This window comes from Spermophilus citellus, assembly GCF_964194105.1.
Source record: "Spermophilus citellus genome assembly, chromosome: 12".
Classification (NCBI taxonomy): domain Eukaryota; kingdom Metazoa; phylum Chordata; class Mammalia; order Rodentia; family Sciuridae; genus Spermophilus; species Spermophilus citellus.
In genome coordinates, this window is record NC_138198.1 from 116,800,978 (window position 1) to 116,824,209 (window position 23,232).

The window sequence follows — 23,232 nt, forward strand, 5'->3', positions numbered from 1 at the left end:
AGAGGAAACTGGAATTCAAAAAGGTCTAATGCTCAAGGAACAGCATCTTTCAAAAAAATAATTGTGGACTGCCTTTTGAAATGCCCATCAGTTTTGCCATTGCTAACAACAAGTGTGGCTTTTATAATACTCCAGAACTAGGAGAAAAGTCAAACTTTCATTACTCTCCATTTGTGCCTTAAAAAATACAGGACTTAAACACAGAGCAGAGGGGTGAGTACTGGGGTGTCGCATAGGGGACGTCTCATTGGGAGGATCGAGGTGCCCACCGTTTCAGATACTTGACTTCTTCATGCCCACGAGGTCTTAATCCTGGGGTTCTTCTGAAAAGACTCAAAAGCCTGAGGTAAATCAAATCACACACACACATGTATACACACAAGTACACAATATTTACATTTTAAATTCTTATTTTGTGAGATGGCTTGAGAAAAACTGGCATACGGGTTTCCTGCGGGATTAGGCATTTCTCATTATTTCTTGGTTTATTGCTTCCCTGTCGGGCTTCCAGCTTAATAAACACGTAGCAAGCTCTAATCACCAGTGAAGAAAAATGAAGGTACCTGACAAAACACAACACACTGGAGACACTTGTTCAAATATTTTCTCCAAAAAAAAACACGACTGTCCATTTCACTTATTTTGATTTGGGGTTCCATTATATATATATATATATATATATATATATATATATATATATATATATAAATCTTAGCAACTAAATGAAGACTGGGTTCCATTAAAAAAAAAAAAAGCAAAGAAGCCTGCAGTGTATGTCTTCACTGAATTATTTTTTACATGGATTCAAGGTTTAATTCTACTTGTATACACAGCATCTTTATTTTCATCTACCGCATTTAGAGATCACATGGTATGCACATGTAGGGTTTAAGGTCTAAGTAGAGTATGTCTATCTCATAACATGATCTTGAAAACTCATAAGTCACAGCCCATTTAGTTCATGATTATGAGGATGCATGCAATCATCTTCAAAGCCGTTGCCATCCACACTCAGAACAATTCACCTGGCATCTTGTAAAGACCTCACCTTCCTCCCTTGGCATCTGTCTTCAGGTGAATCAAGTGGCAACCCAGAGGCCAGCGCTCAGCACCAAATGGTCAGTGTCGCCCCCCATCATCTCGCTGGGATCCCATCACCAACACGTACTCAACCCCTAAGTTGGCACCCACAAGAGCCTTCCCTGCACCCCGCCTCAGCCACAGGATATCACAGTGAAGCGCTTAGAAATGCAAGACATGTTGTGGAGCACGATGCCCAGGAGGAAGACCAAGACACAGGCCACCAAGATGACAGTGCACACGCCCGACCAGGTGGAGCTTTTCACCACGCCCCGCCTGTCCGGCTCCTCGGCCACTGCCTCCTGCGGAGCCCCGCCTTGCAGCGGCTGCTGTTCCGCAGGGATGGTCACCACCGTGACGGACTTCTGCTGGCTCCCGGGGAGCAGGCGGCAGCCCATGTCTCCGGGCAGCAGTGTGCGCTCCTTGGAGATGGGCAAGGGCAGCATGTAGCACCCATTGCTAGGAAGTTTGATGAAGACCGGAGTGTGCTCGGAGGTGTGCGGAATGGCGATGACGGCCAGGACCTCGGGGTCATCGGGCAGCTGCGACACGGAGAAGCCAGGGGGCAGCTTGGTGATGCCGCGGCACCAGGGGCACCTCACGTCCTTCTGGCTCGTCCTCATCTGCTGGAGGCACACCGAACAGCAGGTGTGTTTGCAATCCAGCAGCTTGGGCCTCCGCCGGGGGCTGTAGTAGTTGAAGCAGATCTGACATTCCAGCAGCGAATCCTGGGACAGCGTCTCCATGGCGGACCGTGAGCAGCAGGGGCAGCGCCAAGACCAAGGGCAAGGAGCCGGTACTCGGAGGCCTCCACTCTGCCTTTCCAGTGCCGCCGAGGGAGCTCACAGGCATCTAGCATTCATGGGCGTGTTCATTTCTGAGGGAGATAAACAATGCAAACGAATTAATTCATTCAATAAGTTGTCCATAGAGTTAGAAGATTTACACCACAGCCCTGAGGTCTTGATCCTGGGTCAAACGCATAAAATGTCCCCACAGGTGAGACCATAGGATTCCTGTAGTGCTCAGTGGAAGGTGATGGAATGCTCTCAGGCAGCAAGTCACAACAAGTACACCCATTCCCAAAGAAATGCACCTTGGACAGGTGTAGACCATGCACTCTTATTTCACAAAGGAGGAATCTGTTTTTCCATTTTGTGCATTTCAGCACAGCGTGGGTCATTCTAAATGACATTGGAGAAACTCTAGCTTCTGGTGTGTTGATAGCATTTTCTAGAAGTAAACTTCTTTGTTTAGATCCTCCAACCTTCTTTTTCTGCTTCTACTTACCCTGCTGTAAGTATTAACTGCCAGTCAGGTAACTTCACAAATCTAAGTGCTCCGCAAACCTAGCTAGCTTACCTAGGGAGGACTGTTTCTTTCACGCAGGTAATTAAAATGACGCCAAGGGCTGAAGCACAAAAATGCACTTTTTCATTTTCATCTTTTCCAGAGATAAGATCAATTGGTTTTAAGACACAAAAAGAGAACAAAACACAAAACAACAGAACTAGGGCAGCAGTGACCCTGAAGGCAGTGGAGGTCACAAAGGCACTCTAATTCCAAAGTAGCACTGATATTTTCCAATCAATTCTTCTAATGTAGGTGTTTAGGCCTGCACCAAGAAACATGATTAAAAGCCAATGCTTTTTTTTCTTTTTCTTTTTAAAGCAGTGCTGAGGGTCAAATTTAGGGCCTTATGCATGCTAAGCCAGTGATCTACTATTTGGCTACACCCCTAGCCCCTAAAAGCAATACTATCCAGCTAGTTGGGAAGTTGAGGCTGGAGAATTGCAAGTTCAAGGCCAGCCTGGGCAACTTAGCAAGACCTTGTCTCACAATATAAAATAAAAAGGGATAGAATACATGGAATGTAGCTCAGTGATAGAACACCCAGTACTGCCCAAAACAAAACAACATGGTGCTATAAAAGAGCTGGAGGAATTGGAGGAATCAGGGATGTCTGAGTGGAAAACCTGGATTATAGATAAGAGTCAGTCATGTAAAATCAAAGACAGGCTATTTTCAGGTTAAGAAATCAGCATGAGCAAAGGAAAGAATGTCAGCAATTATAAAATTATTTCTCTTTTCTAGGTGTGACATTGGCTAGGGGATATTTTCTAATCTGAGAATCACTTACAGATGTTCTCTAAGAGTTTTATAGCTTTAGCTCTTCCATCTTTGACAGATGCCTTTGAAAGAAAGTTCTCAGAGAGCCTATGTATAGTCTTCCCTAGACCCAGCCAAATAGCAGACCTTACAGGGAAAGGTGAATAAGCTAATCAGGTATGTCTATACCTCTCCCCATAGACTGGGGACCACAGCCAGACTCAAAGGCCAGGCCCAAGATTTGGGAGTTTATAGTGGGCAATGGGAAAACACCAGAAAGATAAAGAATAGGAGAACAATCCGTTCAAGGCAGAGGCTACTCTGTGTTAGAGGTTAGTAGGATGAGGAGGTGGAAAGTGAGAAGAGGCTTAGGAGGGGTCAGGCAGTGCACTGCTGTTAAGGACACGGGGGAATAAGTTGAGGTACAGTCTTGACAGGATCATGGTGTCACTGAAAGAATCAGATCATGCAAGGAGGGAGCAGAATCAATGAACACTTTTTTAAATCTTTTAAAATAGAGGAACTGAGGCAAAGAGGGGCAGAGGAGGCAAGAGAAGGTGCTCAAAGCTGAATGGCCTGGTCTGGTCTGGTCTTTGCAGTCCAGCAGGGTGACCTTTAGCCACAGGTGCAAGAGGAAATCTGCGCAGAGAGCTTAGGAAGGAGGATGTGTAGGATGGCTGCAGTAGGAAATGCAAATGGAAGTAGAGATCCCATGTGTGGATAGGATACCTCTAACTTTATACCCACTAAAATGCTGTTAACCTTGCTCTTATCTCTCCTTAGTGTTAAAGTCTACTACCGACGGGGATCCGGCCATAACATCACAGATGAGATGGGAAATGGGTATGTGGAGAAGAATTGATCACTTTGAACTATGGAGGAAGAAACAACAAAACTGGAGGGCTTTGGTCTCTGGCAAATCCTAACTCTGGCACCAACGTAAGTCACCCCACTCATCCGAACCTGCTTCCTCACTGGCCAACCAGGGATGATGGAATCATGGCTGAAGGTCAAGTGACTTCACCTACCATTTGCACAGTGGGCTGTGTGCTTTGCCCAGAGGTGATTCCTGGTCATGTAAGAGCTGCCGTTTTGAACAGCTCAGAGGAGGAAGGCAAGTGTTCCTCTTGGCTCTGCTCCAAGACCTGCCACACCATCAACAAAACCAATGTGTAATTTTATTCATGAATTTACCCTCAAAGTAATGTTCACTTAATTTGTGTTAAGCTCATTTAAAATTAGATTCTACTACTCAATTTCCAACTCTATCCCAGTAGGTTCTAGGCCTTATGGTGCAGCCTGAACACAAAAGTAGAATGGGAAACACAGTTCCTATTTTCGGTGTTCGGCCACATAAAGCCACTTTGACAGCAGCCTCTGATTTATACACTGATGTGTTCTATATTAAGCAGCCTGAATTGCATTCCAGTTTATTTTCTGGAGCATAATTAGTAGTGATGATGATTAGTTAGGTAAAGAGAAGAAAATTTATGAGGCTATGGCCTGAAGGAAATGATGAATCACTCTTTCTCCTCTTTCATCACAGCCTCGAAAGACGCAAGTCAACAACTGAAGGAGGGGAGTGGAAACAAGGCCACCAAGGCCGGGGAAGAAATCCAGAGTTCTTTGTCAAGTGTGTTAGACATAAGCCCCTCCTGGAGACTGCCTTAGGAACCCGTGTTTGGTGTCGCTTTTCCCCAAGAGCAAAATGGGATATTCAAATAAAATACTCATTAAATTTTAAAAGGAAAGAGTACTTTGATAGAATGTAGATGTATAGGCCAAAATACTGGAACAACTGGAACAAGTTTTAAATGTCACTTCGATTTATTTTTCAAAAGACCCTAAAGGAAAGATCAAAGGGAAAAATAGTCCCAAAAACTGAGGAACAGTGGCTAAGGAAGGGCATTTCAAAAAAAAAAAAAAAAAAAGTTACAGCTTACAAGGTAGAACTTATTTCCAAACATCTTCATAAAACACTATTTAGTTACACAAATATTATCAATTACACAGCCCGTGGGTGAGCTGAAGGGTGTGTGTGCTGCCATTGTTTTGGGATCATGGCTATTTGGTGCTTTGGCCACTTTACAACATCAACATGTTTTTATAAAATGAAATTTCTTTTTCTGATCTATAAAACTATATGCATCTTTATAAAGTGTGGGTGTGGTAAAGTGCTTCTGTGAATTTAGTGGGTGGTAAAATAGCAAAGGTCTCCAACAATGAATTTTTATGGTACCAGTTGCTTTCAGAAGTGCAGACTTAGGAGTCTACAGATAAAAAGGTGATGAAAGAAACAATCCAAATAGGCTTATTCTGCTTGTACTCTTAAGAATCTTCCTATATTCCTTAACCATGGGATTAATTATGAGGCCTACTCGTGGAGCCGTAGCATGATCTGATATCGATTCCATCTGGTGACATTGGATTGTTCCATCTGATGGTCTACGCAAGAACCTTAAACTTAAAGGTTGTGTTCAAAGTTAAGAGACTATACTCAGCACTTGCTTTTCTTTTTCTATTGAAATAGGGTGACTTGTTGATATAGGCCACTGCTTAATTCTTAAAGAAAATATAAATATTTGAAGTATCATTAAACAAAACAACTATAATTCCATTTCATCTGGTATGTCAGCTGGTAAGACCACTGAGTTACACTCCAATAAGTGGCAAGAATGAAGATGGCTTGGTGACAGGTGTGTCACCGACTTCAGGTTCTCTGGTAGCGAGAGCAGTCCTTCTGAACACAACTGTCACGTCTGTGCATTGCAAACTTGGTGCAACTGCTGTCCTTGCTTTAATGGAGCCAGGCAGTGGGTGCCTGGATGCCGACAAATCACAACCGAGAATCCCACTGGCCCAAGCTCCAGTCTTTGTACTGTTTCCTCCTGTGAGCATTCTGGATTGCTGTATTTGATGAAGCCAAAAATATGGAAAGTGAAAAGAGTCATTTAAATGTCTTGGATGCTAACAAATGAGGAAGTTGTGTGCCCTTGGTAGAAGAGCAGGCAGGTAGGACAGAGAGTAAACTGTTGAACAGGAAGAAAGTAAGTGGTTGAACAGGAAGAAAGCAAGAGACCAGCTACAATGACAAGGTCACTTCAGGGACTCAGCACACAACCAAAGACCTGGCCCAGCCTGGTGACCATCCCTGCCTGTAGGTGCCACAGAGCCAAGGGCATTGTGCCAAAGGGCACACCATGGTGCCTGCCAAATCTTCGCTGAGAAACCTACCTACCAAGCAGCCACAGTCACCAGAGAGATGTTCCTTACTCAGCTTTAGGCATATTTCACTAAAGTTAGCAAAAGATGAATATATTTGACACAAGTTTGATGTTGCATATTGAAAATCAAAGTATATTGGAATTGAGACAGTTTTAGGAATTTTAGCTACATTTCAGTATTGCAATAAGTGATGATAACCACCGGGTTTGTTTGTTGAACAACCAATATTATTAGAAACAGGAGATAAGAATAACTCTCAAATAGATAGGTTACCATAAGCAAACTGAGTCTGGATTAGATGGTCTCCCATAAAGTACCTTCTAGTAAAAATACCGCATGATACACTGCCAGGTTTCCAACTGCATGACAGCACTGCTTGACTGCTTGTTCTATGCTTCTTACACCTGATGGATAATTTACAATATTTTCTATTAATGACCTTGCAAGCATGTGTGTCTACATGAGCTGGAGATTGCACATCTAAACCATTTAAATGGGAGCCAGTTTGCATTAGAAACTTCCTCCTTTATGTCTTTGGTTTAATGAATGCATCTAGCTAGAGCTAACTCACAGAAACAGTCACAGCTTTGATTTTCAGAAACAATAAAAGCGATGTCATGTCTAATCGATGCCCTTCCTGGATCAAGCAAGATGGCCCTATCACCCAAACTTGTTACCAGATATGGATGGTCCCACTCTTCCTTCCAAAGATATTCAGTGGCACTGGGCTCATGCAGGAGGCCAAGGTCACTCTGGTAGCCACCAGTCACACTGCTTTATCTTCACTTGCTCTGTCATCCAGCCATGGCCAAGAAAAAGTTGCTGACGGTCATGAAGTAAGGAAGAGCTATAAAAGACTGTCAAAGGATCCGAGGTTCCCCGGAGAGAGGGAATGATAAAAGATGCCTCAGACAGAGCAAATGAAAAATAGCCAGCACCCTGACTGCTAGAATCCTGAGCGGAGTTGGAGTGACAGACAAGCCAAGCACACCAGAAAGCCAAAAAGATGGAATGCAAAAATCTCAAGTCTTACCAATGGTGGATGGTCGATGTTCGGACACCTACTAAGGTAAAACACGTAGAGGTAGGGACACAAATATTTACTGGGAACCCACCATGTGCCAAGCATTAGTCAAGACAGTGGGGATGCTGTGGCAAACCAGAGTCCCTGCCCTCAATCAGCCTGGACATACATCCTGAAGGGAAGAACTCTATCAAAAGATCCACAGGAAAGAGGGAAGGGTAGGCAAAGCCCTGAACAGAGACTCTCCTTCAACTGATCACGTGTATACAGTGGTCACATGAAGGGACTGGCCAGAACCGCTATGCAAAGAACTGTCACTGCTTGTCAGAACCAGAAAGGACCCTGGACCCCAAGGAGCCACAAGCTGGCCCACTGTTCTTTCTACTCCAGAGCCACTGGAGAGTCAAAACACTGGCATCTCCTCTATTTGGTCAGCATCACTGCTGATGTGATCAGCATTACTCCAGGTTGCAAGGCTGCTCTGAGCCCACAGACCCAAGAATGCAGGTGTTTGGGGTACATGTCAAGGCAAGGTGTGAGGACACCCCAAGTCCTGGGATGCACGTTAAGCCATCGATGGAGGTTAAGTCCATGACAAGGGCTGCAAGACCTCCTGGGGCAAGCCTCTCTCTGCTGCCCACCTTGGTGGCCCCTACTCTTCATGAGAGGATACGGGGACCTCCAAAGGCCACAAACTTCCTGTATGTAAATTTATACTTGTATAAAGTAAACCATCCATGTGGTTGGCATTCCCAACTCCTAATTTTTTATCCAACTATAAATTCCAGAAAAAATGGAAACAACAATCAATATGCTAGCATGCTGTGCTATAAGTTCCAATGTTCAGAAGGTTAGGTGTGTGAAAGGTGTTTTCATCTCATGGTGGGTTTATTGAGACATAGCCCACTGTAAGCCAAGGAGCATGCATACTCAACTGTGCCAAAATGAGAAAGCAAGTCACAGGTGATGTCCAGGGACCAGAAGGGCTGGCTGTGTTCTGCAGAGTCGCTCAGAACTCAGAATTGGGGTGAAGTTTAAGCTGAAGGCACTTTAGAGTCAATAGATGTGGAAAGAAGCCTTGTTGGAGTTTCCCTTGTCTGACTAACAGCTGAAACTTCTGAGAAATCAGGCTGCCATAAATTCCCACTGCAGGGCAAGTCTACCCCCAGGAGACAGATAAAGGGTAAACATGCTATAAATCCCTCTGGGGGAGTTTCATGCCCAGGAAGAAGACAGCACAGCCATACATTATCACACACACGCTTATCTCTCATTTGTGCACCTAGAAACCCATCTGTCTTTCCTAAATATATCTATGTCCTCCCATACAAGCCTTTTCTCTCTTTCCTTTTCCCTACTAAACTAGGTATTTAATTCCCCTGTCCCAGACAACCCTTTGAGTTTCTCATGACTGAGCACATGTTGCATGCCTAAATAAACATTTTCTTGTATAATCTGGGTTTTTTTTAATCACTTTAATTCACAAAGACACTAAACCTAAGACTGTATAAGAACTTTTTTCTTTCCTCCCTGCAATTCCAATAGAACTATGTTTACAAAAACAGATCCTAGAACAAACATCATTTCCCACTCATCCTTCCCCTGTTCCTTAGATTCAGTATATTACTCTGGACATATCTACCCCCAAATCAATTCATTCTATCAATAGTTACCTGAGTTTCGTGACAAACTACAAAACCCAGAGAATTCTCATAATTATCTTGCATTCTATTTTGGAGATAACAAAGCTTACAAGATGCAACATTATAACTTTACAAATGCAACATTTTTTAAGAGACCGTTTCCAGAAAATAGGAAAGACAGTTGAGCAAAGAACAAAGAATGACCATCATTCTCCTGTCCCACTGTATTGAGTCTTCCAGAGACAGTACCAATAGGATATGTGGACAGATATATGAGAGGGAAGTTATTAGGGGAATTGGTTCATGACATTCTGGTGGCTGAGAAGTCCCACGACAGGCCACCTGCAGGCTAGAAACCCTGGGATGCTGGTGGCATGGCTCAATGTAAGTCCTAGGGCCTGAGAACCCAGGTTGTTGGTGATGTAAGTCCTACGGTCCAAAGGCCAGGGAGCCTGGACTTCTGATGAGTTAGGCTGGAGAAGAGTGTGTTCCAGAGCCGGAGAGTGGGAGGGGAGGGGGTGGGAACAATTCACCTGCCTGCGTTCTATCTGGGCTACTGGCCGAAAGGATGATACCCGCTTCACTGAGGGCAGGCTGCCCTACTTCTCTACAGACTCCTGCTATCCTCTTCTGGAAATGCCTTCAGAGACACACCTAAAATAATGCTTACCAAATTTCTACATATTCCTTAACCCAGTCAAGTTGACACCTAAAATCAACCACCATACCCACCAACAGCAAAAACTAATACCATTAGTGAGAAAACAGACACAATTGCAAACTTCATATTTAGAAATGCAAATTTGAACAAAATGGGGAATAATAGAAAAGTCATTATGAGGGCTGGGGATGTGGCTCAAGCAGTAGCGCGCTCACCTGGCCTGCGTGCGGCCCGGGTTCGATCCTCAGCACCACATACAAACAAAGATGTTGTGTCCGCCGAAAACTTAAAAATAAATATTAAAATTCTCTCTCTCTCTCTCTCTCTCTCTCTCTCTCTCTCTCTCTCTGTGTGTGTGTGTGTGTGTGTGTCTTTCTCTCTCTTTTAAAAAAAATAATATAGTTTAAAAAAAGAAAAAAAAAAAGAAAAGTCATTATGATAGCTTCAGATTAAAAGGCAACTCCCCATGTGATGGAATTTCACAAAGACATGACAAATTCCTCCACAGGTGGACACATTCCTGGTCTCTTTGCAGTTTTGGTACTCTGCAACCATAATGTAGCTGAACAAATCTAGATTCGTCCAGGTTCATCTCAGCTCTACACAGCAGTATCTTATGTGGGTCCACCTTTACCATCTCAGTGACCATAATCTCCAGAGCCACTTCCCTAATAACTTACCTCTCATGTATCTGTATCTGCATCTCTGGAGAACTCCATGACATGGACAGTCCCTGAAAGCTCGTGCGTTAAAGGCTTCATTGCCAATAGAGCCATGTTCAGAGGTGGGGACTTGGGGAAGCAATTGGATTATGAGGACTGACCTCATGGGGGGTTAATCCACTGAGGAATTCACAGCTAAATGGATTATTGGGAAGTGATGGAAACTATAGGAGGTGGAACAAGTTGGAGGAAGTAGGACCTGGGGGGCATGCTCTTGAGGACTATATCTTGTCCCCAGTCTTTTCCTGCCCTTTCTTGTAATTTCCCTGCCCTCATGAAGGAACTAGCTTTGCTGTGTCCCACCCCCTCCACCATGGTGTTCTGCCTCACCACAGGCCCACAGCAAAGGGGTCAAGTGACTAGGACTGAAACCACGAGCAAAATCAATCTCCCCTCCTCTAAGTTGAATTTCTCAGATATTTTGTCATAACAACAAAAAGCTGACTACCACAGAATAACCCAATGGGACAATGTGTAAACTCCCCAACACATTGAGCACTCCTTCAAAGTGCTAAAGAACATGTCTGATTTATGACAAGTAGAGCTCCACTCATTTGAGGTACCCTAAGGTAGATGGAGATGCAGGGAGGGAAAGTCTCAGTTCAATTAAAAAACAGCCAGGTGCAGTGCCCATGCCTGTGATCCCACTGACTCAGAGGCTGCAGCAGGATGGTTACAAGTTGGAGCCCACTGTGGGCAATTTAGTGAGACCCTGTCTCAAGATAAAATAAAAAAAAATAATAATAATAGGCTATGGATGTAGCTCAATGGCAGAGCACTTACCAAGTATATGCAAGGCCCTGGATTCAATCCCCATTACTTCAAAAATAAAACAAAACACTCCTCCCCCACACAAAAAGCAAAACCCATCCACTTAATTGTTGAGACTCATTTACTTTCACCCATTAATTGTGTGTGTGTGTGTGTGTGTTTTCCTTCATGTTAACCAAAGAACATTCTATATTAAACAGTCGAAAAGAATGACAAATTAAACACCTGGTAGGTTTTACAGATATCTCTTTAAATAAGCCTATTCAAAAGCCATTCTTAAGATTATTTTCTTTGAGTGGAGAGTGTTTATTGCTGCAATCTCCTTACCTACCCTCAATATCGGTGATTCATCGCACGAGTTAAGACTCACACTGAAGTTGCAAAGAATTCCTAAAGGCATCAGTACTAAAATTAAGCACCTCGGGGAGTCAGCTGTCAGTTCGCTCATTACTTCTGCTTTTTCTTACTTCCAGCTGCAGTAACTCAATGAGAGTTGATTTTCCATTTAGGCAAAGTAAGAAGGAAAGAAAAAAGTACAAACCTCAAAACTAGATATTGAACAGTGGTGCAAACAAATGCCATCCACCATTAATTCATCTTTCCTGACAATAAATCCAAAAGATTTTCTCTTTTTGCTTTCATAAATGAAATTTAAGTCAACCCTGACAAAGTTTATCAACAATAAAAAATACATATTTTAAGTATAGAGTTCAACGAGTTTTGACAAATACTCACCTGGATAACCCTACACCAGTCAAGATTTTCCACCATCCCAAAACATTCCCTGGGCCCTGGCTAGTCCACCCACCCTTCCTGCCCTGCCCCCTGCCCCTCATGGCCACTTGTCTGTTCCACCTTTGCATTTTTTATATTTAAAACCAACCCATAGGATTGGCTTAGGGGAAAATGGTAATATTCTTGTGTACTTCTTAGGTGTCCTAGCACCACGTTTTTGGAAACAGTCAAGTTCACATACATGTTTCCCAGAGAAAACCTAGAGTAACAAATAACTTATAGCTTATACTACAATATGATTAATAAATTCATTCAAATATGTATACCCTTCTAGGTCTAGGGGATATAAAGAGGAAAAGATGGGGCCCTGCCTTGCTAAGTCCAGTTGGGAATACGGGCAACCAGGCCAGACACAGGGACAACCACAGCACAGAGTGACTGGGCTTCAGGCAGGAGCGGCAGGTGAACGAGGTGTGATTGGGGAAACCAAGAAAGGCTTTCCATGGAACGAGCTGCTGGTTAGCTCCAAAGAGACTCCACAGAGGAAAAGGCAGAGCCCAAGGTGAGGCAGTGCAAAGCCTGTGACCTCCCGTAAGTGACTCGCATGGCTCTTTAAAAGGGTGGCTAAGACTGCCCTGTGTCAACATGGGGGAAGCCCAGGGACAGCAGATGAGGCGGGATGAGGAGGCTGGTCTGCACAGCAGGGCGGAGCAGCCCTAACCAGTCAACTCAGCACAGCCCCTGCAGAAGCAGACACAGGAAGAGACAGGGTCAAGGTCTGACCCTGGCCATACTGCTTAAAAGCAGGACTGGACAACAGGGCCAGCCCCAAGGCCCAAAGGGCACTTGTCCTTCCCATTCTGGTCCCAAGGATACAGCAGCCTTCCCTGCAGGCTGGGATGGGAGAGGTCACTAGATGCCATCAGGAGCAGGGACCAAAACAAGGCCCAAAGGAGGGCAGAGAGATTGAGAGACAGGAAGGGAGAGGACAAGACAGAGCAGGAGGGATGCCACCCAAAGCATCGCCCTTACCCTCCTCTTTCCCACCCCATGAAGGGAGGCTGAGAAAGGGAGAGGCTGCAGGAGAGGGGGCCAGAGGCCTAAGTTCTCATTTGGGGGGGAGAAGTGGGAATCCCAGGAATGGGGGAGAACAGATAGCCCCCTACCCCAACCTCCTACTTCAGAGTTTGGATTTCATCCCATGAGCAATAGGGCTTATGAAGACTTCAGAGGGGAGACCATCATCATCATCATCATCATCATCATCAACCAGTTTGAAGTGTACAATTCAGTGGCATTAAGCAAACTCAATGTGTTATCCTCATCACTATTTCCAGAATTTTTTTCAACCCAAACAAATGACAACCCTGTAGTCATTCAACATTAAGTCCCCCTTTTCACTGCCCCCACCCTTGCTAATCTTTGCCTTTGTTCCTATGAACTGAGAATTCTAGATACCTCATAAAAGTAAAATTATATGCTGTTTGTCCTTTAATTTCTATCAAATACTTGTGTGACTTATTTCACGAAGCATGTCCTTAGGGTCTGCTCATGTTGGAACATATATTGAAATTTCCCTCCTTTTTGACAACTCAGTAATATTTAATTGTAGGTTATTTTTCTAAAGCTCCTCTGGCAGAAGGGAGAAGGAAGGGGAGAGGTGGGTAAGGCTGGAATAAAGGAATGGAGAGGGAGGAAGGGGGAAGAACAATCAAGAGGGCTTGGAAACTGGGTAGAAATAGAGAAGAGTGAAGGTGGAATGGAGAAGGATTCTTTGCTTGGCCAAACCTTAGGCAGGCTTTTGAATTTTCTCCTCAGTCCATCTGTGTAGTTCCTTGTAATATCCACTTTTAATAAAGAACTCGGCTAAGTCAGTATAGCAAGAATCCCCCACCCGCTGTTAGTGCTGTCTTAGCAATATTCTATATTCCAATTTATGAGCACAGAGAACTTTTTCCATTTACTTGGGTCTTTTAAAATTTCATTCACTATTTTGTGGTTTTCAGTGTATAAATCTTGTACAAGTAAGTTATTCTCTTTTATGCTACAGTGAATGAAATGCTTTACTGATTTCATTTTATTTAGTCTAAGTATATAAAAATACAACTGATATTGGTACATTAATCTTGAACTTTACAACTTTGTTTTTCTATTATTCAGAAGGAGTGTAAAGATAATCTCTTTTTTAATTTTTAAAATTTTTTTTTAGTTTTTATAGTTGGACACAATGTTTTTTTTTTTAATTTTTACGTGGTGCTGAGGATTGAACCCAGCGCCTCACACATGCAAGGAGAGTGCTCTACTGCTGAGCCACAACCCCAGCCCCTACATTTTTAATTGACATAAAATTTGTCTATACTTATTGTGTTTTCTTAAAAAGGAATACCCCACCTTTGATATGATATTTGACCATCCTCAATATCTGAGGAGGTTCCTCATCCTCTGTCACCCTTGAGGTAAGGTCTGATCACCCTGGCCTGACTTTAGCAAGAATCTAGTTAGGTGAGTTTAGCCAGTATCCTCCTTACCCTGGATGTTTCCTCTCTTGAATTCACTGACCCCCACCTGCTCCTTGGCTGTCAATCCCCACATGCCCATTAAGCCTAATCTCTCTCTCCAAGTGCAAGACCCAATTGCCAGGTCCCGAATAAAGGCTTTCTGCTCTACTGTAACAAATATCAGTGAATAAAGTTTCTTTAATAAGATCCCAGATTTTCTCATTGAGACAAGTAGCCGTGTGTGTGTGTGTGTGTGTGTGTGTGTGTGAGAGAGAGAGAGAGAGAGAGAGAATGCATGCACATACACGCTCACACACATGCACACTGTACTGGGGGCTGAACCTAGGGGCACTCTACCACAGCCTCAGACACCCTTTTTATTTTTTTGATCTGAGAATGTTTTATTATTTATTTTTCTTTTTTTTTTCTTATTAGTTATTCAAAACATTACAAAGCTCTTGACATATCATATCAGACACCCTTTCTTATGAGTTGCTCTAGCTGGCCTTGAACTTGAACTTGAGATCCTCCAGTCTCGGTCTCCTGAGTAGCTGGGATTACAGGTGTGTGCCATCTCACCTAGTGAAGGAAGGTTTTTGAGAGGCAGAGCTCTGAGGGGAAAAGAATGCAGAAAGGGATGATGGAGATGGCCAATATGCTCCAAATCTTGAAATTTTCTTTTTGGGGGCTCGGGGAGTATCGGGGATTGAACTCAGGGGCACTTGACCACTGAGCCACATCTCTAGTCCTATTCTGTATTTTATTTAGACAGGTCTCACTAAGTTGCTTAATACCTTGCTTTTGGTGAAGCTGGCTTTGAACTCATGATCCTCCTGCCTCAGCCTCCCAAGACATTGGGATTCTAGACATGTGCCACCACACCTGGTCAAATCTTGAAATTTTCTAAATACCAAAGTTTTAAGTTCTCTGTGAGATTAAGACAGCTATTGGGAAACTAGTATCACTGCATCATTTATAGGGAGTTAAAAGAAATGAATATTTTCATAATTTCTAGAAAAAGTGATGGCAGAGAAAGAGACTATGAATCACGCATGTAGGAAAATATAAATCAACTCAGGCACAATGCTCACCATGTGCTGTTACTACTGACACTTGAATAAAACAGACAACACTGTAGAAAATGCAATTTCTCTGATAGAAAGCAGTGATTCATTTTATTCAAAAATTTTACATGTAAACAACCTCTACTTAAAAATGTCCTACTAAACCATAAAGCTTAAGAGCTCATCAAATAAATAATTTATTTCCAAAACAATTTAATTATGTAAACTTTTTAGAGTATAAATATTCTCAATGTGGTGTGTGTGGGGGGGGTATAGGCTCTGTGTCATGCTCTATAAACATGTATACAAGCCATGTAAAATCCAATTAAGAGACAATTCCTAAGCCTTAAATTGGTTTTATTATAGAATCACTGTAACTCTTCCTCATGTCAACTGTATTCAATGTTAGGGGGAGTACAGTATTCACATCTTATTTGTACTCAAGAGTCAAACATCTCAATCAGCAACAATCAACACTTCATAATTTCTATCAATATAAAAGGACTTTTTGTTGTTGTTAGGGTCAATTCCTTCTTAAACATTTTGGGTTTGTACAAGTAGAAAATTCCATGTTATTATTCCAAATATGGAGATATTTCCTAAGTACACAAGTATGTACGTACTATTTAACTAAAATATAAAATAGGTTTTTATACTACAGAATATTTATTTGTGCTAAGCTAGTAGTTTTAATTAAAGCAACTGATAAGTCCTTCTTTGTGTTTGATTTACTGTTGTTTTTCAGTACTGGGGATTGAGCCCAGGGTCAAGAACATGCTAGGCAATCTATACCCGTGAGCTACATACATCCCCAGTCCTTTTTTAAATTTTTCCAAGTTTGAACAGGGTCTCACAAAGTTGCCCAGGCTACCCTTGGACCTGCAATTCTCCTGCCTCAGGCTCTTAAATAGCTGGGATTACAGGTGTGTGCCACCATACCCGTTAACTGATCTTATTTGGTAAAGACTGCTCTCCAATTCAGTAACAGAGTTATTACCCAAATTGCCATGCACATTCTTTCAAATTAATCCTATTTAATATACCAAAAACTTACTGTAGCACTTCAACTTTCATTTTCTTTATGAAAAAAAAATTCCATAATTTACCTTTCTCAGAATAGTTGCAAAATGTATCTTACAGTTAATGTATATTTTTTAAATTACCCAGATTCTGCCTTTGGGTTGATAGCCTGACTTAATCACCATGTATCTTCTAAATAGAAAATGATTAAAATAGAGTTTTTGTAGGCTAACAAATAAAACTGATGGGATTTTAGAAGCCACTCTATTTAGAACCCACCTCTACTAGACCTTGCCAGACGTTTTCAATCACCAAGTTATGATTGGTGATGATACATTTTGCCACTCAGCATATCATGACCTCTCGTCCCCAAGGAGGCACTGCCGTAAGCCTTGCCAGTGCGTGGTCATGGTAAACCCACATCTGCCTAATTCAGACACTTGACAGAGCAGGAGATACGGGGAGCACCCATAAAGCCACTGTGCTTTAGGCTTCTTGTGGTTCCTAATTCTTTGGCTTCTACTAAAACTCACTGACTTTTACCAACAAAGAATTATCTCCTTACCTTACACACCTTCTGACAGCTTTCATGGAAATGTTGCAATAACAGGAGTAAGACAACAAATACAGATTTAAGTAGGAACCGATTTCTCCTAAACCATTAGCTTATGTAGGTCACAAGAATCAGCTTAAATTGGTTTATTGAGACAGCGAGTGTATTTCAAAAATAATCTCCAATGCTCTCAAGTTATGGAGTAACTTGAAACAAGGTCAAATTTAACCTACATGCGGAGGTGGGAGGAGACAGCACAGCCACAAAGAAATTCAAATCCAAGGGGATTCAGTGTCCCACTGCCAGGCTACAAACCCAATTCCAGCATCACCAAGAACTTCATCCTTCCAATGGGCATTCTAAATGTCACATCTCCTGTTTCTTGGTCTGAAGGAATATCAATGAGACCACAGGAACACAGACACACACACACACACACACACACCACGGTTTCCTGAGGAAGTAGTTCTAGAGCTAACATAACTGACCCTGAGGGCTGTCCGCCTTGTCTGTCTGTTTCTCTTTTGCTGATGGGAAACATTTCCAGAGCTCAGGGCCAAAGAGACTATGCATTTCCAAAATGTCATCTATCCCTGAAGCTGGATTATAATAAGCAGATAAAGAGACAAAAACACTATGACCACAATATGGGGTACATGGACATGCAGAGGAAGGGAAGGAATTAGCTCTCAGTACACCTGTCATGCAATTATGGCTTTAGAGCCACATAAATGTTTTACATATCAGAAAATAATAAGTCAAAAAGGATGAAGAAAATAAAACTCTAAAATGAAATACAAGTAGAAACAAGTCACTGACCTCAATTTGACTAAGAACCACATTCAAGTAATTCTTAACCTAAGAACTCTGCACACCCTTCAGGGGATACATTTTTCTTAAATAACAATAAAAACTGCAAAGCAACTTGAATTTTGCTTGCTTTGTTCTTGGTATTGGTACCAATGCTACTACAGTACTTCTAAATTAATTTTATATATATTATATGCTAAAACAAGCAGTTTTATATTGATGTTGTCAGGGAACAAGGTTTTCTCACTGTGGCAGGAGGAAATAAAAAATATTAAAATGAGGGAAAGTGAGATAGAACACAGTTGTATTGAATTTAAATTGGAACCACTGTATCACACTCATCCAGGGTGAATTTCTTGATGTGATAGTAGTGTTGTGTTTATGCAGAGGAATGTCCCTGTTCTCAGGACACAGGCTAAAGGTATTCTAAGGTGAAGGGTCATGACATCTGCAAACAGACAAATATGTGAAAACTGTGTCTGTCTTTCTACTTTATTCTAGAGATTTGAAGTTTTTCAAAGTTGAACAAGTGTACTACAGACTCATCTGCATCTCCACATAACACGTCTTCATACAGATCTCCATTCCACCTGCTCAGTTATTCCCTATTTCCAAGATTCTAGGTGGGAGAAAGCCTCCATTCAGGATTAGCAAGCTTCTCCAGCTTCCAGAAAATCCTACAGCCCTTTCGGCAATGTGTGAGGACCCACAAACATGAAGGTCCCTGACTCAGTGCTTCGTGATTCATTTTCTATTTTGCACAAGCATGGTGCCTAGCAGGGGTCCTGGCCTATGACATCCAAATGCACTCTGCCCTCCAAACTTTGAGGGATAGGCACACAAGGTCCTTGGGGACCTGGCTCTGAGAGTTACCAACTCCCACGCCTGTCCCTGACTCCAGTGTCCCCTCTGGGGCTGGCTGCTTACCTTTGTTCCCTTTCCTTGAAGAAACACATACTCTGTTTGTCCCAAAGGCTTCCCTCCCACTCTGCACAGTTAGAGACCCCGCACCTGCTCACACACACCATTTCCTCAGCCCTTTGTTGGCCCCTATTAAAATGATTCCAAGCTGTGTCCTAATGACTGGTTCATTTATATGTCTCTCATGCCCAGACTATTTCTCTCTGGAGCAGGAAACACATGTTCTCTACCTTTGTGAGCCGCAGTATCTAAGCACGTGCTAGGCATGCATGTCCTTAGTGAATTAAGTTGATTGGAAACATAAATGGTCCTATAATTCGACTTCAGGCTCCTCTTGTGGATTTTCATTTGCATTGGCATGTTCAAGGGACCCCAACAGCAACAGCTAAAGACTTTAAGGATCAGTCTCATAACTGAAGACCAAACCAAACCATAACCAAAGAGAAGTAATTCATTTTCACATTTTGGACCTATACTTGGGGTCAGCCAGATTTTGCACGGGCATTAGCTGAAACCAATCTCAGAAAATTGAGATGAAATGAAATAGCCCTCAGTAGAGTTTAAAGCAGCCTCCCTCTAGAATGCTCATATGGTGTGAAAATCCTTCCAAAGCCCCTGCCCTCCCCTGCCCAACATATCCACAGATAGCCATAGAGTGTCCCCAGATGAAACTAAAATTCATGACTAGGAAGAGACAAAAGAGCTGCCATTTACCACAATGGCACTGGAGAGTCCCCAAAGGGCAGCTCACACAGATGGACACACATTTGCAGTACAAAGCCCACTCAAGACCCAGTATTTGCCTCCACATTCTGACCTATCAAGTCTTAGCCCAGCAACTTGAACTTCTTGACTCCCACTCACTCCCTCCTTTGGTGGACTGAGGCTCCTTCACCCTGAAGTGACCACTTCCTCTCTGTTCTCTCATCCTGGTCTACTGGAAACTGCACCTCTGCTAAGGATATCAGGGACTGACAATTACTCACATCTTCCTCATACTCCTGCAATCCCAGATGAACTCTGCCATCATCTTCCACTTCAAGAAGCATAATGACTACCCATCGATATCACTTTGTTTCAAAATAAACAACACAGAACCATTTGTTAGTAAGCTGCAGACCCAAGGTCTCATTCACCCTTGTAAGCTCTAAGTATTTCTACATAACTGCAGTCCAATCATTAAGATCAGGAAATCAACCTTGGCATACTACCACAGTCCCCATCCAAATTTCAACAGTGGTCCTTCCAATCATGCATGAGTTAATAATAGTCCGTGGCGCATTTACCTGTCACATTTTATATACCATCTTCAAATCCTTGACTCTCATAACCTTGACAGTTCAAAATGACCAGTTATTTCATAGAGCATCTCTCAATTTGAGTTCGTCCATGAACAGATTTGAGTTACATTTTGTTTGGTGGGGATTACAGAAGTGATGCTGTAGTCACCCCCCACTGCCCACTCCAGCAAATGGCTACATTACATTAAATATGACACAAGTGTCTCCCCGATTTCTCCCCTTCTTTGTATTCATTGAGTATTTCGTGGAGTAACACCCTAAGTTGTATAAACATAAATATCCTATTGCTCAAACTTTCATCCACTCCTTTTAATACTCTCAAACTTCTTCCCTGAATTATTACAACTATGGTGATAGAAAAATGATTTTTTTATATAAGTGAAGTTAGCCAATCCCCAAAAAACCAAATGCCCAATGTTTCCTCTGATTTAAGGATGCTTATTCATAATGTGATGGTGGGGGGAAGGATTAGATAAACTCTAGATAGGAAAAGGGGAGGGAAGGGAAGGGAGGGGGCATGGGGGTAGGAAAGACAGTGGAATAAGATGGACATCATTACCCTAGTATGTGTATGAAGACACAAATGGTGTGACTCTACTTTGTGTACAACCATAGATATAAAAAACTGTGCTCTGTATGTGTAATATGAATTGTAATGCACTCTGCTGTGATATATAACAAAAAATTTTAAATGATTTTTTAAAGTATCTCTTTTTCTACATTTAATAGCTGGCATTTGTTTATAAGAAGAGCCTTCTTATTTCTTTCTTATTTCTTTCTAGTGGCATAGACTCACAATGTCACATTCTTCCAACCTATTACGTTCATATTTGCTTTGATGCTACGAGAGCCACGTTTGCCTAAGTAACACCTGCAAGCTGGCCCCTGTGCCCCTCTGACACATCTGTCCTTGTCATTCTTTGAGCACTTTATTACCTTATGGCACAAAGAAAAAAGATTTCAGGCTCATCTTGTGCTTCCCCTTTTCCAAGCCCAGAACCAGTTATTTCTCCAAGGAGTCCTGGCTCTTTTTTAATGAAAAATGTCATTTGAATAGCAAGATATGGGTAATAAAAGTGCTCAGAGCCATTGGGTCTCACGGCTCCTAGGCCTGCAGGGAACACGGCTAAGAAATACACGTAACCCCTGAGCTCCTCTGGAATGTCTACTGTGGTCAGGGTGCTTGTATCCACCCCAAATTCATATGTTGAAATCTCATCCCAAAGTGACAGCATTAGGAGAGGAGGCCTTTGGGAGGTGATTTGGGAGGTGTCATGAGGGATCAGCCTTCAGGAATGGGGACTAGCTCTCATGAATGAGATCAGTACAATAATAATAATAATAATAATAATAATAAATCCCAGGGGAGATTGTTCACCCTTTCCCCCATGTGATGACACAACGAGAAGATGCTATCTACAAACCAGGTAACAGGCCTCCACCAGATACTGAATCTGTCAGTGCTTTGTTAATAGAGTTCCCAGCCTCCAGAACCATGAGAAATAAAATTTTGTTTATAAGCCATCTAGTCTCTGCCATTTTGTTATAGCAGCCCAAGCAGATTAAGACAATGTCCAAAGATTTGCTCTCATGAAGCAGGCAAGCCTAAACATCAGTAAAATCCCCTAGGAACCTGCTCTGCTTGTCTTCACAACCCAGGACCTCAAGGACCTGTGACCACAGAACAGGGAATAGGGAAAGTGGTATCCTGTCTCTCAGAGGTCCTCTTCCTCTTCCAGACTCAAGCTCTGATCTGAAAGCTCCAAATTCCATCTAACTGTGTGTTTGCTTATAATTTGTGACTTCATAGGTGGACTTTCAGAGTCAATGGGTACCAGGCATCTTGAGGGTTAGTCCTTCCTCTTGTAAATCTTCACCCCCAACTCCCAGAACCAGCATGGTGCAGGGCTAGCACCCCTGGGATCTGTTTGTTCCAGAGGAGACTCCTCCCATTGAAGGCAGCCCCAAAAAGGATTCACATTTTTAACAGCAACAACTTTCTACTATCTCTAACCCATAGTGCAGCAAAGTGACACGCACCTTTGTAGGTAGAGGCACAGATGGGTGTCTGTGTGAGTGTGTGTGACATTTTGATTCCAAAGTCCATTCTCCTCAATTAGTCCTGCATGAGCTTCTTTTTTGTTTTCTACCTCTGAAAGCAGTTTTCTCAAAGCACCACTGTTCTTCCTCCCTTGACTGCTCTGCCCAACTTGCCATCTCCAGAAGTTGCTGTCTATAATAGGAATCTTTTGGTTTTATCTACTACAAGATTGGTATGGGGAGAGAAAGACCACGGGGTACATGAAACAGCCACTCCTAGGAAGGGTGATCCAAAGTCAGGCTCAGCCCATTGCAGAGTCTATCTTCTGCTTTGTAGAAATTTCTACAGGGTTCCATGCATGATGGATGTTTAATAACACTGTCAGGCTAACTAGCAGTGATTTCTAGTAGGTACCCAAAAAGTCACTACAGAGGCCTAAAATTTTGGACATCAGAACTTTCATTTTTCCAAAGTGGGAGAGGCATGTAATAAATATCTTCAGACCTGCAGTGTGATATGACACTAGCTATTAAGGCCCAAGAAACCAATATCCATGAAACGGTCCCTTATCCATTAATAATAGTTACAAAATGACATATTCCACTGCTGTACTGTGCTGCAAATCTGTATGTTTTATTTAGGGATAATAAATAAATGAGCATGCGCCAGGTCTATTTCTGGTGTCAAGCAGTGAGATCTTTGTGACCATCCTTTCGAACAGGAATCTGTTCTGACCAAAGACCCCCCTGTTCTAGCCTAGTGATTTAAAACTTTTTGGAGTTACAAACCATGCTGAGAAAGTGATAAAGAATAAAGCCCTTCTTCCTCCAAGGGGTTGGAAACATATCAAAAAAGTAAACATTTATGTATAGACAGAAGTGTGTAAACGATTTCCTGGAGACCAGTCATTGAAGCCTGTTCATGCAGCCCTACATGAAGAAGTGGCCCAGCCAGTGTTCCCCACACCTTGATGGGCCAGTGACTCTCAATACAAGTTTCTATATAGGCACAGGTGGTAATATTTTAGGGTTTGTGGACCAGTCCGTTCCTATGA

The 23,232-nt window shown here is 42.5% G+C and overlaps 1 protein-coding gene across 1 annotated transcript in view; it reads right to left on the bottom strand.

The window, feature by feature from the left end:
- Window positions 1-905: 905 nt before the first annotated feature.
- The window catches only part of RNF152 (ring finger protein 152), a 65,323-nt gene continuing 42,996 nt past the window's right edge, over window positions 906-23,232 (bottom strand). Inside the window, exon 2 of the mRNA XM_081263660.1 lies at window positions 906-1,957. Within this exon, the coding sequence (XP_081119786.1) occupies window positions 1,215-1,826 (612 nt within the window). The 5' untranslated portion in view covers window positions 1,827-1,957 and the 3' untranslated portion in view covers window positions 906-1,214. The remainder of the gene's footprint in view (window positions 1,958-23,232) is intronic.